The sequence below is a fragment of the Mytilus galloprovincialis genome, chromosome 2 (genome assembly GCF_965363235.1).
Source record: "Mytilus galloprovincialis chromosome 2, xbMytGall1.hap1.1, whole genome shotgun sequence".
Classification (NCBI taxonomy): domain Eukaryota; kingdom Metazoa; phylum Mollusca; class Bivalvia; order Mytilida; family Mytilidae; genus Mytilus; species Mytilus galloprovincialis.
The window spans coordinates 10,794,801-10,809,443 of NC_134839.1; the positions used below are offsets into that span (position 1 = coordinate 10,794,801).

The 14,643-nt window shown below is 31.3% G+C and overlaps 2 protein-coding genes across 2 annotated transcripts; one reads left to right on the forward strand and one right to left on the reverse strand.

The window, feature by feature from the left end:
* Positions 1-1,040: 1,040 nt before the first annotated feature.
* LOC143062862 (uncharacterized) lies at positions 1,041-5,479 on the reverse strand. Its single transcript, XM_076234679.1, has 3 exons — positions 5,354-5,479; positions 2,868-3,044; positions 1,041-1,382 (listed from the first exon to the last, which is right to left on the reverse strand). Exons 1-3 carry the CDS (start codon positions 5,429-5,431, stop codon positions 1,182-1,184), a joined length of 456 nt encoding a protein of 151 aa, XP_076090794.1. The 5' UTR covers positions 5,432-5,479; the 3' UTR covers positions 1,041-1,181.
* A 122-nt stretch (positions 5,480-5,601) lies between these two features.
* LOC143062861 (sperm-associated antigen 6) lies at positions 5,602-13,757 on the forward strand. The gene is made up of 9 exons (XM_076234678.1): positions 5,602-5,748; positions 7,558-7,820; positions 9,377-9,560; positions 9,910-10,115; positions 10,712-10,885; positions 11,398-11,550; positions 11,926-12,117; positions 12,615-12,877; positions 13,432-13,757. The coding sequence occupies exons 1-9, from the start codon at positions 5,724-5,726 to the stop codon at positions 13,493-13,495; spliced, it is 1,524 nt and encodes a 507-aa protein (XP_076090793.1). The 5' UTR covers positions 5,602-5,723; the 3' UTR covers positions 13,496-13,757.
* Positions 13,758-14,643: the final 886 nt, after the last annotated feature.

Here is a 14,643-nt window from a genome sequence, read left to right on the forward strand (position 1 = left end):
AACGCTTATGACCCTACATCCTGTAAATACTTAAGACACTTTCGACATTGCACAATGACATGCTTTTTGAAGACAGATAACCTATTCTATATAAGCACATCTCCTTGACATAATATACATTAGAAGATGTGATATAAGTGGTGCCAATGAAACATCTCCTCATCCAAGTCACAAACTCACAATGTGTAAAAGTAATCAATTAAAGGTCAAAGTACAGCCTTCAATGGATCTCTGGCTCATACCAAACAACAAGCTATAAAGGTCCCTACAATGACTAGTGTAAACCCATTCAAACAGGAAAAAAACAATCTATATATATAGAGTGGTCATGAGTGCCTTGACTAACAGAAGTATGATATCCACTTTAGGGATTCTATTGTATTGAAGATTTTCTAGGCGTTGGTTCCCTATCGTTGTGATTGATTATTACTGAGTGGAAAGTGGTGCCAATTCATACTACAATTATCAAGTTTTCCAGACTTATATAAACTTAATAAATATAAGACGCATGACTTTATACATGTAGCATCTGAAGGAATCAGAAATAGTTTTATCCCACCTTACATTCATTACTTATTTAACAATTTCAACATGGCTCATAATAAATTCTCTGCTCCAAAGAAGAGTTGAATATTGTTATACACTGTGCATCCATCCTTTTGTGGGCTGTGTATTGATAAGAAACTTTTTTTAGCAGCTTATAAGTCAAATCCTCTTGATATATATAGCAAAATAGTCAACAACATCTTACAAGGGTATAATAAGGGATAAACAGCTGACTGATCATCATGTTCTTAAAATGAAAATTACTACATATAGAACTTCAATGAAAACAAAAAATCTAAATTAAATTTCTGTGCTTTTAAACCAGAAATATTTGTTGGTTCTGCCATCTTTATTAGCCAAGGGTAATGATCCAGTCTTTTTCTTTCCACCTTCATATGAGATTAATTGAACCACATGCTCAGTCCATACTAGTTTAAATTTAAATTCCTAACAGCTTTTTTTTTTAAATTGCTATAGTAAATATCCAAGAAATGTTTTTATTTATATTTTTAATCATTTAAATTAAATACATCATCAGTTTCTTTTGGCCTAGACAACCATGACATTTACAAAAAAAATAAGTAAAAAATATAATGAAAAACAAATGTATACAAATTTCCCTATAATTTCATTAATCAGCTATATGTCATTTTCTTCTGGACTTCCTCACTTAAATGACTTCCATCACAGAACGGTCTGTTATTTGTTTGTTTACACATACAAAGCCAATACTTCTTACTTTCTGTCACTTCAAAGCGGGTAGGTTTAAAGTTGACAACTTTTGCTCTTGGATTTGTCATTCTTAAGATTTCTTTATGCGATCCATCACAGAATGGCTGGAATAGAAATTATTATCAGTAAGAATACATTCATGATAAATATGCAAACAAACATTAAATATAAAAATAAGGAGATGTGGTATGATTGCCAATAAGACAAATATCCACCAATGTTCAAATAAAGTGGATTAAGTAATTATAAGCAATTGTATTGCTTTTTTATTCTATATCATTGTTTATTATCCAGGAAAACATCATTTAACAACTTTTAACACATAAACATTGTTTGACTGTGTTGCTATGTTTTATTTCAAACTCCTGTGGCTGCTGAACAGTTATGAAACTCGGCTAGGGGTGTAAAGTAAATAAAAATAAAACAAATAATAAATTTATAGTACAAATATCAACCAAAGTGCCTATTTCATTGTAAGAGTAATTTAATCACTATAAGACACATGCAAGATGTTGTAAGAAAGAATCATGTTTCAATAAAAATTGTTATTGCGTACTAGTCATAGGCATATCCGGGGGGGGGGGGGGGGCTGAATTGAATAATTTAATATTCAGAATTATTATGGGGTATTCATAAAAAAGAATGCAATTAAATACCCAACAAAAATATCTTTAAAATTAGCTATATTTGGCTTTATGTTTGCTAATACTCTAGGGGAGGTAACTCTACATTTTTTTTAAATTACAATATAAATGTATTTATTAACTATTGATAGCACATGGGTTTGTTGTTATATTGGGAACATGTGTTTATGTTTACAATAATATTTAATTTATTTTAGCATAACTATAAGTCACCTTAACGAAGTTAAGAGTTTAAAGTTCTTTGTATGATAGCATGGACTGGTCATTCATGGTAGAAGTTAACATTAAAAATACATTTTCATAGCTTGACCAATCGAACCTCAGTCTTAGTGCAGTGAAGTTTCCCCTCTCCCCCTCTGTGTACATGTTTCGTATAAGCTTATAATATTGTAAACGCATTATATTTTTCTGCAGATGTTAAAAAGAACATTACGAAATTATGGTTTTGTGATATGAAAGATTCTATTTCATTATTTTTCATTGTAGATATGTTTGTAAGACATGTTTGCTGCAGCGGTCAAAGTGTGCTGGCAAGGTGATTTGAGGACAGTTGAATTATTTGATAATAAAACTTTGCTGCACTTGTCTAGGCGAGCTGTTTCCCATAGATATGTGTTTGAGTTTTTGTTCATAAATACTTTATTTGCGTTTGAGGGCACGAATAAGAAAATAATATATATTTCTGTATCTATTTTTTGCATTTTGAAGTGTATTTTTGATATTTTGTGGTATTTTCTTAGTAGTTTTACTGCAGTTGTTTGAAGTATTGTGGTATTTTCTTAGTAGTTTTACTGCAGTTGTTCGAAGTATTGTGGTATTTTCTTAGTAGTTTTACTGCAGTAGTTTGAAGTATTGTGGTATTTTCTTAGTAGTTTTACTGCAGTTGTTTGAAGTATTGTGGTATTCCATGATCTGTTAACTTACAGAGATATCTTAACTACTCACCTGAGATTTACTCCAACCACAAGTACACCATGAATATTTCTTCCCTGCTTCTAATTCAATGGGAAATGGCTTTTTGTCATAAATAGCACCTTTTTTGGGAGGATTATCATATTCTCCATATTTGGGAGTTTCAGGATGTTGGTCTGTATTTTTACTATTGCATCTGTGTTGGGATACCTGTCAATTAAAATAAAGAGTTTCAAAAAATCATTTAATATAAAAAAAGCCAGCACATTCATTTATTTTTAAATAGCTTGAAGTTGTCGTTTTTTTCCTTAGATTTAGTTTGACTAAGAACCAGTATACAATATTGTATCAATACTACATGTACATTGTATAAAATAAACCTGTGATGGAGATTTGCTCTTTTATAAACAGCTAAAAGATGTCCCTTTTCTTTCTTTAATTGTTGGGTTATTTTTTCTAATTACCAATTGCTAAACCCCTCAAGATTCTATAGTTTTTGGAGAAAAATTAATTTCAATAAATCCATGAGAATTTTGAAAACTACATATTTTTCAGTAAGTGAAAAGAAAAAAGTATCTTTTATTTGAAAAAAAAATGTAACTGTAATAAGTTTATTTTGAGAAATATAATTTTGTGTAACATATTTAACCTCGCACTCTAAAATTTTTTGATATCACTACTTGCCAAAATCATTGAAAATAGAAATGAATTCTGAGTATTCACAAAAATATAATTTTTGTTTCATTGCTTCTTTTTATAAGAGATAAATGCTATGAAATTTCACATCCAAAGTGAATAACTAAACATTTTTTTACTCTTCTTATACTATTCTTCATTTAATTTTTGTATCTCATTTATTTTTTTTATTTTTTTACACATTTTCATTATTTAGAGGAGGTTTACTTGAAAAACTTGGTAAAACAGGGAAGTAACTCAAAATTTCTATTATTCGATTTGTTTTCTAATACACTGATCATTGTTTACACAAAAGCAGAAAGTCGAAGTTGAAATAAATAATTATTGCTATCAGCATGTTTCCTTCTATTCCAAACAATTATGATGTCCTGAAAGGCTATTTAATTTTTATTTCTGTGATGCCTTCCTACGAAGTATTATTTGAACTAGTTTCATACACCTTATCCCTATTAGTCATTTAGTGGACATCACAAATGTGCCATAAAATTTTGACGTCATAATAGAAAATATTTGACGCAACAATGGAAAAGTGATTGATATAAGACATCAAAAGTTCATGCAGGACAGATTTCCAAATAGCGATAAGGTGTATTCAACCTGTCAAACAAAACCTTATAAATTAATATGAGGCAGGTATTACCTATTAATGGGGACGAAGTCTGTATGATATTTTTTCTTTCTTCAAATGGAAATACTGTAACTTTTCCAATTTTGGTTCTGTTGTTAGGGATTTAGTTGTGACGTTATTTAAGTTGTGACGTCATATTCAACGAAAACAAACAAACGCTTTCATCAGGTAAAGTTTTATTCATATCAAACAATTATTAAAAATGAATAGGTTTTGAGTGCCAATCTCATATTTTACTAGGCTGATAAATATATATTTTATTCAAACTCTCATCCAAACAAGACCAGAAAAGGAAGTAAATTTCTGCGCAAATGAGGGGATTTGAAAAAGTCTGAAAAAAAACGTTTCAACGATTTTCAGTTCATTAGTATATTGAAAAATTCTGGAAATTTTCCCAATTTTTTTTTCTACCGTAATAGGGGACTTCGTCCACATATAATCCGGTCTTTAATTTACTGGTACAAATTACCTATATCAGTGTTACACAATTGATATTGTTATATTGTAACTTTCAAAGCATTCATAAATATTTATATGGGGACGAAATCCCCAATTACAGTAGAAAATTCAAAAAAAAAAAAAAAAAAAAAAAATCAGGAAAATTTCCTGAAATTTCATTGTACTTATGAACTAAAAATCGTTCAAACTTTTTTATGTCGTGTTTTGAATTCCCCCATTTGCACAGAATCCTTTTTCCGGATGTTGTCATGAAACTTTGAGTTGTCTAGTTAAATAGGAAATCAAGGAACACAATACCAATTACATTTTTAATAATTCTTCAAATGTCTTTGATATGAATTAACGTGACCTGATGATCGCGTTTCTTTGTTTACACTGAACATGACGTCATAACTTAAATAACGTCACAAGTAAAATCCCTAACAACAGAACCAAAATCGGAAACGTTACGGTATTTCCGTTTTTCTTAACAAATATTTTAGTTACAAAAAAAAAATCATAACAGACTTCGTCCCCATTCACAGGTAATGCCTGCCTCATATAACAGTTCAGAGTTCACGAACACGAATCCGGGGCGTAACAACTCTGGGTGCGAACTGACCCACATTCGGCACCATCACTCTAAGAATATTCTATAAACACTAATGTTGCCATTGAAAATTAATAAGTGTGTACAATTTTTATCTGTTCATTAATTTGCCATATGTTTAATGTTTAAAAAAAAAGACAAATCTACCTGTGTAAGAGCAAACAAGTTGTTAAACGACAGGCCAGGCCGAAAGCGACTGAGCGCAGACATCTTGATGTACTGCATAGAATGTGTATACAAAATATGAGAAAATCATTATAAAGAGTTAAAATAAAATATCGAGAGGTAATTTTAAATCAAATGATATTTGTTTTTATATGGAATTTCAGATTAATAAAATTCATTTATTATTGTCCAACCAAATTCGTTGGTGTATTTACTGCGAATCTCTTTTGTTGCCATACATCCTTGACAACATACAAAGTAATCAAGGGAAACAGCTTGGCTAACATCAAAACACACGAACAGGTTATTCAGATTGGAAAAAAGCTATTAAGTGAAAACAACTAAAGACAAAATGAGTCAAAGACAAGTGTTGCAAGGTAAATGTTTATGAAATATTTGGTAACAAAATAGATTTGCTTTCATTGACATTATATTGCATGTTTTTTTCATTTTTATTTGGGAGTATTTGCATGATGCTGCATGATTTTTATGTGATAGTGGGTTAAAGAGGAGCTCACCAGAGCTCATGTTTTGTCTGTTATTATGTATATATATGCCGACTCTAAATAAAATGTACTTAATACTTACTTACATTTGTACTTACTTAATATGAGGCAGGCATAACCTGTGAATGGGGACGAAGTCTGTATGTATTATTTTTTTAATTCAATCACGTTGATAAAAGAAACCGAAATACCGTACGTAGCGTTCCCGATTTTGATTCTGTTGTTAGGGAATTAACTGTGACGTTCTTAAGTTATGACGTCATATTCGATGTAACGGTACCCAAATTGCACTGAGTACCCAAATTGCACCTATTTAGCAAAACGAGCAGCGAAAATCTTACAAGATTTCATAGAGACTAAAAAATTTGTATTTTTATGATTTGATACTAGGCACATCTTTCAACATAGGTAAAACTATTTAGATATGCACAAAACGTTCACAGTATTTATCAACAGATGAAGTATTTACTGAAAAAGCAAAATGTACTGAAACGTCGCCTTGCGACATCATCAAAACGTCATCTTTTTAAAATGAGCAAATACAATATGTTACAAGTATCCATTTAAAAAATAATGAAGAGTAAGCATGGACTAATATCCAATTGTTCAAAATATTTGAAGAAATTAAACAAAAGCTCTGTTATTAGACTTTTGACGATGTGAATTTAAGCATGGATGCAATTTGGGTACTCCTCATTTCAGAATCATTGATGGTTTGGAGGTCAGTTTAGACCAATTTTTCTATGATTCCATTTGGAATAAAAATCAAATTAGTGTACCTTTATAATAAAGAAGGATACGGTTACAAAATAAACACAGAATGGACATTTTTGTCTTTATCATAAAAAAACGTAGATGAAAAAACTGTCAAAATAGGTGCAATTTGGGTACCGTCACGTTAACGTTTTTTCATATCAAACAATTATTAAAATTGAATTTGTATTGAGATCCAATCTTATATTTTACTAGACTGATAATTATAATTTTTTCAAAGTCTCATGCAAACAAGACAGATATCTGCGCAAAAGCGGAGAAAACCGGAACAGGAAGTAGATCTGAAAAAAAAGTTAACGATTTTGAGTTCATTAGTAGAATGAAAAATTCGGGAAATTTTCCCAATTTTTTTTTTTTTTTTTTTTATTGATTTCTCTACCGTAATTGGGGACTCCGTCTCCATATCAATCTTATATTGGTTTTTTTATCTTGAAAAAAATTCAAAATACTTTTATCAGCAACCGACATCTTACTTTGAATAAATAAATTAATAAATAGCAATACAGTTCACTTCAAGGGTAAAACGAATATGGTAGATTTTGATGAAACAATGTCCACCCCAAATATTAAATGCAGGCAAGAGACGTGAAGTGTGCAAATTTGATGCACCTGTATCATCAGATGTACATTTACAAAATGTATGAGAACCTCTTTTATATTATATGACAGGTATATTTCATGTCATTATTTTATTTGGATGACACTAATAATTATTGAAACATAAGATGGGGAAACAAATGTCTGATCTTTGGAAAGAGATTTCATATACATTGACTAATAGGGATATTCTAACTGAATGGTCACTGTTGTCCAGGGAACCAATTGCAAGTTGTTAAGGTTACCCAGATGGTTAACTGCTATTTAAAAGCTTACGCATGTGACATATCTTTGAATTGTTAATTTCAGTGTTTGAGCAGTATCAGAAAGCAAGAACACAATTTGTACAGACTGTTGCTGAACTTGCAAGTCGCCCACAGAATATTGAGACATTACAAAATGCAGGTGTCATGTCACTACTGCGACCTCTTTTGTTGGACATCGTACCCACAATCCAACAAACTGCTGCACTGGCCCTTGGTAGACTTGCCAATTACAATGATGACCTTGCAGAAGCAGTAGTCAAAGGAGACATTCTTCCACAGTTGGTCTATTCTCTTGCTGAACAAAATGTAAGTTGAAATTTCAGGGGAGTATCAGATGAAATAGAAGGAAATATAAAGCATTTGTATTTGAGCAATATATATCAATGTTCTGAGTGTGTAAGGGTACAAGATTTTTTTTTATGATATACAATTTGTTGGCTTTTTTTGTACCTGATTCCAATTTTATATAAATATGGTCTTTTCATTTAAAAGTCCCATCAGTTTTTTTTTATTAGAATTTTACTATGTCAGTGTATGTTGCAAACTTTTTAATTTTTACAGTTTAGTATTATTTGTACTAGAAATTGTACAACTGCAATGCTTAAAAGGTGAGAATCTTGATGACATATCCATATGCATTGTTAGTACATGTATATACAATGTAGTCTGTAGAAATCCCACGAAAAAATAAATTCAGGAGTGGAAGCTAAGTGTTAACTGTCCAGTTTGTAGTTATTATGGCACCCTCAACGGAGTTGGGGTGACGTATTGTTATTCATCGATTCTTTTTTTCCTTATTCTTCTTCCACACATTTTGTCCACGCAGTTTCTTGGAATTGAGTTGACCAACGTTGATGGAAGTATACCACAATGTGCACCAGCATGTGAAGTTGTGCACCTGACTTTGGAATGGTCAAAATGGCTGCCGTCATTATAAATCCAATTTTGTATAATTAGGGCCCCGCGGACTAAGGCGGGTCGCCCTATAGTGATCAGTCTGTCTGTCCGTCTCCGTCCGTCCGTCCGTCCGTCCGTCTGTCCGTCCGTCCGTAACACTTTAACTTTGTGTCCGCTCTATATCTTGAGAACCGTTATGATTTCAAAGTTTATACTTGACATCCATTTTAACCAACACCAGAGGGTGTGTCATGATGTATGTAAAACTTCCTAGGTCAAAGGTCAAGGTCAAAAACTTTGATTTCAGTTGACAACCCTGTGTCCTGTGGTGAAGATCGTGTCCGCTCTATATCTTGAGAACCGTTAAGATTTCAAAGTTTATACTTGACATCCATTTTAACCAACACCAGAGGGTGTGTCATGATGTATGTAAAACTTCCTAGGTCAAAGGTCAAGGTCAAAAACTTTGGTTTCAGTTGACAACCCCATGTCCTATGGTAAAGATTGTGTCCGCTCTATATCTTGAGAACCGTTATCATTTCAAAGTTTATACTTGACATGTATATAAACCAACACCAAAGGGTGTGTCATAATTTATGTGCAACTTCCTAGGTCAAAGGTCAAGGTCAAAAACTTTGGTTTCAGTTGACAACCCCATGTCCTATGGTAAAGATCGTGTCCGCTCTATATCTTGAGAACCTTTATCATTTCAAAGTTTATACTTGACATGTTTATAAACCAACACCAAAGGGTGTGTCATAATTTATTTACAACTTCATAGGTCAAAGGTCAAGGTCAAAAACTTTGATTTCAGTTGACAAACCCATGTCCTATGGTAAAGATGCAATTTTTTAATGCACATTATTCACAGCGGGGCCCACAGAGATGGCTCCCATCTCAATGATATCTAGTTAGAAATGGGCAATCATGATTTTAAAATTATTCTTTTGTTTATTTTTTTGCAGAGATTTTACAAGAAAGCAGCTGCATTTGTATTAAGAGCTGTAGCCAAACATTCACCACAGCTAGCTCAATCTGTGGTAGATTCAGGAGCACTTGATGCCTTAGTTATTTGTTTAGAAGAGTTTGATCCTGGTGTGAAAGAGGCTGCAGCCTGGGCATTAGGTTATATTGCTAGACATAATGCTGGTAGGTTACATACACATAAAATATACATATATTTGTAGCATTACCTCGCAGCAGCAACAACCCATAAATCATATTTATTATCAACTTAAGTGAATATAACAAGAAATTGATATTGGTTGAAAAATACACTTACATTGTACATTTTAGTCTCTTTTAAAATGAAATTATCTGTACCAACTACCATGTCCATAAAATCTTTGATAAACGAGTGTTCAATGTTATTGTATCCCTGATCATTAAATGTGAATAACGTCTATTATTTAGGTTATCTTTCCTTCATGTATATTTATGTAGAACAAAAAGATGGAATATAAAGATTTCTTTTAACAGTATACTATAACTATTTCAGAACTTGCCCAGGCAGTAGTTGATGCTGGTGCTGTTCCTCTATTGGTTCTATGTATACAAGAACCTGAGCTTTCTCTGAAGAGAATTGCTGCTTCAGCTCTTAGTGACATCTGTAAACACTCTCCAGAGCTGGCTCAAACTGTAGTGGATGCTGGAGCTATTGCACATTTGGCTCAAATGATCCTGAACCCTGATGCTAAACTCAAGGTATGATTGTGAAAAAGATTTTTAAACTTTTAATTCAAGGTTCATTTAAAAGAATGCCCTTAACTCAGTAAAAGTGTGGGTTGACTTTCAGAAAAGCATTACTCATGTATATAAATCTGAGATGAAAAATATCCAAAAGAAAAAGGGGGAAAAGGATTGGGCATCCTTTGCAGTTGGGGTACATTTGAAGTTGTTTGAAATTTTTCAAGATATTTCATACATAAAGATAGATATAGGAAGATGTGGTATGAGTGCCAATGAGACAACTCTCCATCCAAGATACAATTTATAAAAGTTAACCATTATAAATCAAGGTATGGTCTTCAAAAAGGAGTCTTAGTTTGGTGCACACGGAACAGCAAGCTATATTAGGGCCCCGAAAAATAACTACTGTAAAACCATTCAAACAGGGAAACCAACAGTCTAATCTATATAAAAAACGTAAAACAAGAAACACTTATAAACCACATAAACAAACTACACCTACTTTCTATTTACAACAAATAATTTGGTTGTACAGTAAAAGAAATGTCGACTTTGTTATTGTACATTATATGATGTCATTTTCTAATGGAAGTTTATTTTTTATTTGACAGAGACAAGTATTCTCAGCTCTTAGTCAGATATCTAAACACTCAGTAGACTTAGCTGAAATGGTTGTCGAGGCAGAAATCTTCCCAGCAGTACTGACATGTCTAAAAGATCCTGATGAATATGTTAAGAAAAATGTTGCAACACTGATTAGAGAAATTGCTAAACACACACCAGAGGTTAGTACAAAATATTTTTATGTACAAATTGGAGCAGTAAAATTAATTCAGGCCAAAGGGTGTAAAGATGAACTTCAATAACCCAGTAATATAAAGGCAAATAGATGTAGGATGTAGGGATTGTGTTGATGAGACAGCAACCAAACTACGCTATCAAACTCTGGAAGGCAAAAAGGTTGACTAAGTCTTCAATAACAATTTCTACACCAAGTATCAAAATAAATCCAGACGAATTTTAAAAGAATCAAACACTCTCATGCTCAGCGATTAACATCAAATTCAGCCATCAACATCAAATTTCTAAAAAAAAAAGAAAAAAAAAAGAGAAAAGTCAAAAGAAAAATTACACCATTAAAATGTGTACACTATCCTCTGAGGATATCTATAGTCAAATTCTATGTATCTGAATGGAACTCAGAATTTGTAATTAGTCAAACTGGTTGTCAGATTGTCTTTTCTAGAAAAAATTCCAAATTATCTCCCTTTAATTTATTTATATATTTATTTCCTAGCTTGCCCAGTTGATTGTGAATGCTGGAGGAGTTGCAGCTGTTGTTGATTATGTGGGAGAATCTAAAGGAAATGTTCGATTACCAGGAATCATGATGTTAGGTTATGTAGCAGCACATTCAGAAAATCTAGCCAGAGCAGTTATTGTTTCAAAGGTATGTCTTTTATATTATAATAAAAATCTAAAATTTTATTTACGGTGGTACCAAACATCATAACAAAAAAAAATTGGCTTAATTGTTTAATTTTCTTCAAATAATGATAAGAGTTGTCTCCCTGTAGTGTTATGTACCATCTTTAAAAAAATGTAAAAGAATTCTTCAAGGATAAAAAAATATAAGTTTTGGAATTTCATGAAAATATTTATTTTTTATCATACTCCAAGTTGCAAAAAAAACCAACAAGTCAATTAATTCAGATTCAATTTGAGTGAAAGGCAAAATTTAAGATGATTAGTAGTATTAGTAGGCTTTGAATATTTTCAAAAGAAACACTCAAACTCAACTTTACCTTTAACAACTTTATTTTAGGGAGTAACACAGCTAGCTATAGCACTATCTGAGGAACCAGAGGACCATATACAGGCAGCAGCAGCCTGGGCATTAGGACAGATTGGACGACACACACCTGAACATGCCAAGGCAGTAGCACATGCTAATGTATTACCTAAATTGTTACAATGTTATTTAAGAGCAGATGCATCAGAAGACCTACAGACAAAGGTAATTATTTTTATCTTTTATCTCAAATTGTGGTATTTGTTTTTTTTTTCCTGAATATTAGGAGTTTGTGTTATGATTAAGTTAACTTTGGTTTTGAATGTTTGCTTTATATATATACATGTGTCATTTTGTAATTACTCACTCTTTTTACAATATTTCATACTTAAAGTTTTATGAAATATTCTGAAAAAACCTTCAAGTTATTGTAATATTCAAGCTGAAACCTGTTTTAGTTATAAATATATAAAAATATAACAGAACAAAACAAAATAAACTTCTGGTCAACAGGAAATCAGGTTAAAACATCCAAGCGGAAAACAATAAGGATTTATCTGATTTCTTACATTTGTGCAGTTCCTTAAAAGGGTATATACATTTTTCTTTTGTTCTTTGTCTTTCAGTTAAATAAAAGAAATATAATCAAAACTCATAAGATACAAATTAAAGTATCAACAATTTATATGTATTTAATGAATTCATATTTTTTATCATTGCAGAGCAAAAAAGCACTGAAAAACATTCTCCAAAAATGTGTACATTTACCAGCACTGGAACCATTACTGCACGATGCTCCACCAAATATACTGAAACATGTTGTCGGACAGTTTAGTAAAGTATTACCACATGATTCTAAAGCTAGGAAATTATTTGTCACAAGTGGAGGACTTAAGAAAGTACAAGAAATTAAAGCTGAGCCAGGATCGGCACTGGCTGAATATGTTAACACAATCAATAATTGTTATCCAGAAGAAATTGTAAAGTAAGTATCATGTTAATACATTCAATTGTGAACTTGATAAATAAGTATATGTAATATATTCACTTCATTGAAGTTAAACAAAAGTCAAAGCATAGAAACAGTTTTTTTACAGTTTTCTCTATACTAAAGCAACAGTGAGATCAACAACATGGTGTTAGACTTCATATATACCTAAAGTTTCAGAATATTTAATTTAGTTTTCAACATTTAAAAGTTCAGGAAGAAATATAACTGAATCCTTGAAAAAAATAGTTGTGACAAAATAAAATACACCAAAAAAAACCAACATTATAATAAAAATTAAATGGAGTGAATTCATTAGAAAAACAGGGCCTGTAATAGAAAAAGCTGTATCTCGCCATTAGCAAGATGAAAAAAAAACCTCTTTACATAAATGCTAATATACATTTTAACCATATGTTAATATAGACACTTAAAGATGCAAATGACACAAAATCATATATGATATTTAGGCTTATCAATTAGTATAATTTTTTTTGTAAGTAATAAAATTCTACTACAATACGCCTAATAATTTGCTTCTGTCTTTTCAGATATTACTCCCCTGGATATTCTGAAAGTCTTTTGGACAGAGTTGACCAGTATCAGCCACACTAAGAACACAGACATCAAATTACATTATTTTCATCATTTCATATATTCATTTTCATCCTGTGTTTGATGTATACAATTGACCAAAGCAAGGAAAGACAAACTATCTATGTACTGAAGAAATGTTTAAATTGTTGCTTAAATGTGTAGTGTTGATAATATTGAACAAGTTAAGGCAACTCAAATGATATTAAAAGAAAAAGCTGAGAAAGAAGTTTATCATCATCAAATCAGATAATTTAAAAATTAAAAAAAATCAAGTGAAAAAGGACTTACATTATTATTCCTTTTATCAGTCCATGGTATATAAAGACACTAAAATTTAGCAGAAAAGCCTTTTCTTAAATAAAAAACTTTAAAGAAAATAAGAAAATATACTAAATGGGTGGAGACGGAAAAGGGGGAATGTTTTTTAATGTATTTGTTAGTTCTAAGGGCATACAGAATTGATAGGAACTGCTCACTGCATTCATGTTTTTTCGTAACCATCTAATTTTGACCATGAATGCAGAATTAAACAGGAGCTGGTGTTATATTAAATAGTTGCTATCATTTGATAATTGATGAAAAAGAGCAAATCAGATAAGATATTGACATGCTACAATCATTGCCAGTGGCTACAGAAACATTGTCAACTAGATATGTTATATGATGTTTTATTGAAGTAATGCATTTGTAAATTGCCAATGCATTTGAATTAAGTCTCTGACAGAAAAGAAGAAACAATCTCATCCAAACAATTGACTCCATTTTAAAAAGAAACATCAAGTTTGCTTTATAATAGTACTGAATTCAACAAAAAAATAGATTGTAATATGACAAAATGACACTTGATGGAAGCATGTTTTATATGTTTTTAAAATTGTACTAATGTTGTTTGGTGATTATTTATTTATTGTAAGTACTATCAGCAAACAAAGCATCTGTTATTTGTTGAATATTTTATATTATACTTGGAAGAATAACTATATGATTAAATTAAAATTACAAATTTTTAGACTAAGATTAGTTTTATTTATTAATCAAAAGATAGCCAGAAGGTTAAAGAGATACTAACCGTTCTATTTTTGTTGAGCCTGACACTTCGATTTCAGAAAGCTTGACAGAGATAGTAATCCGCCATCAGCGACAATAACAAACTTCCTTAAAACTAT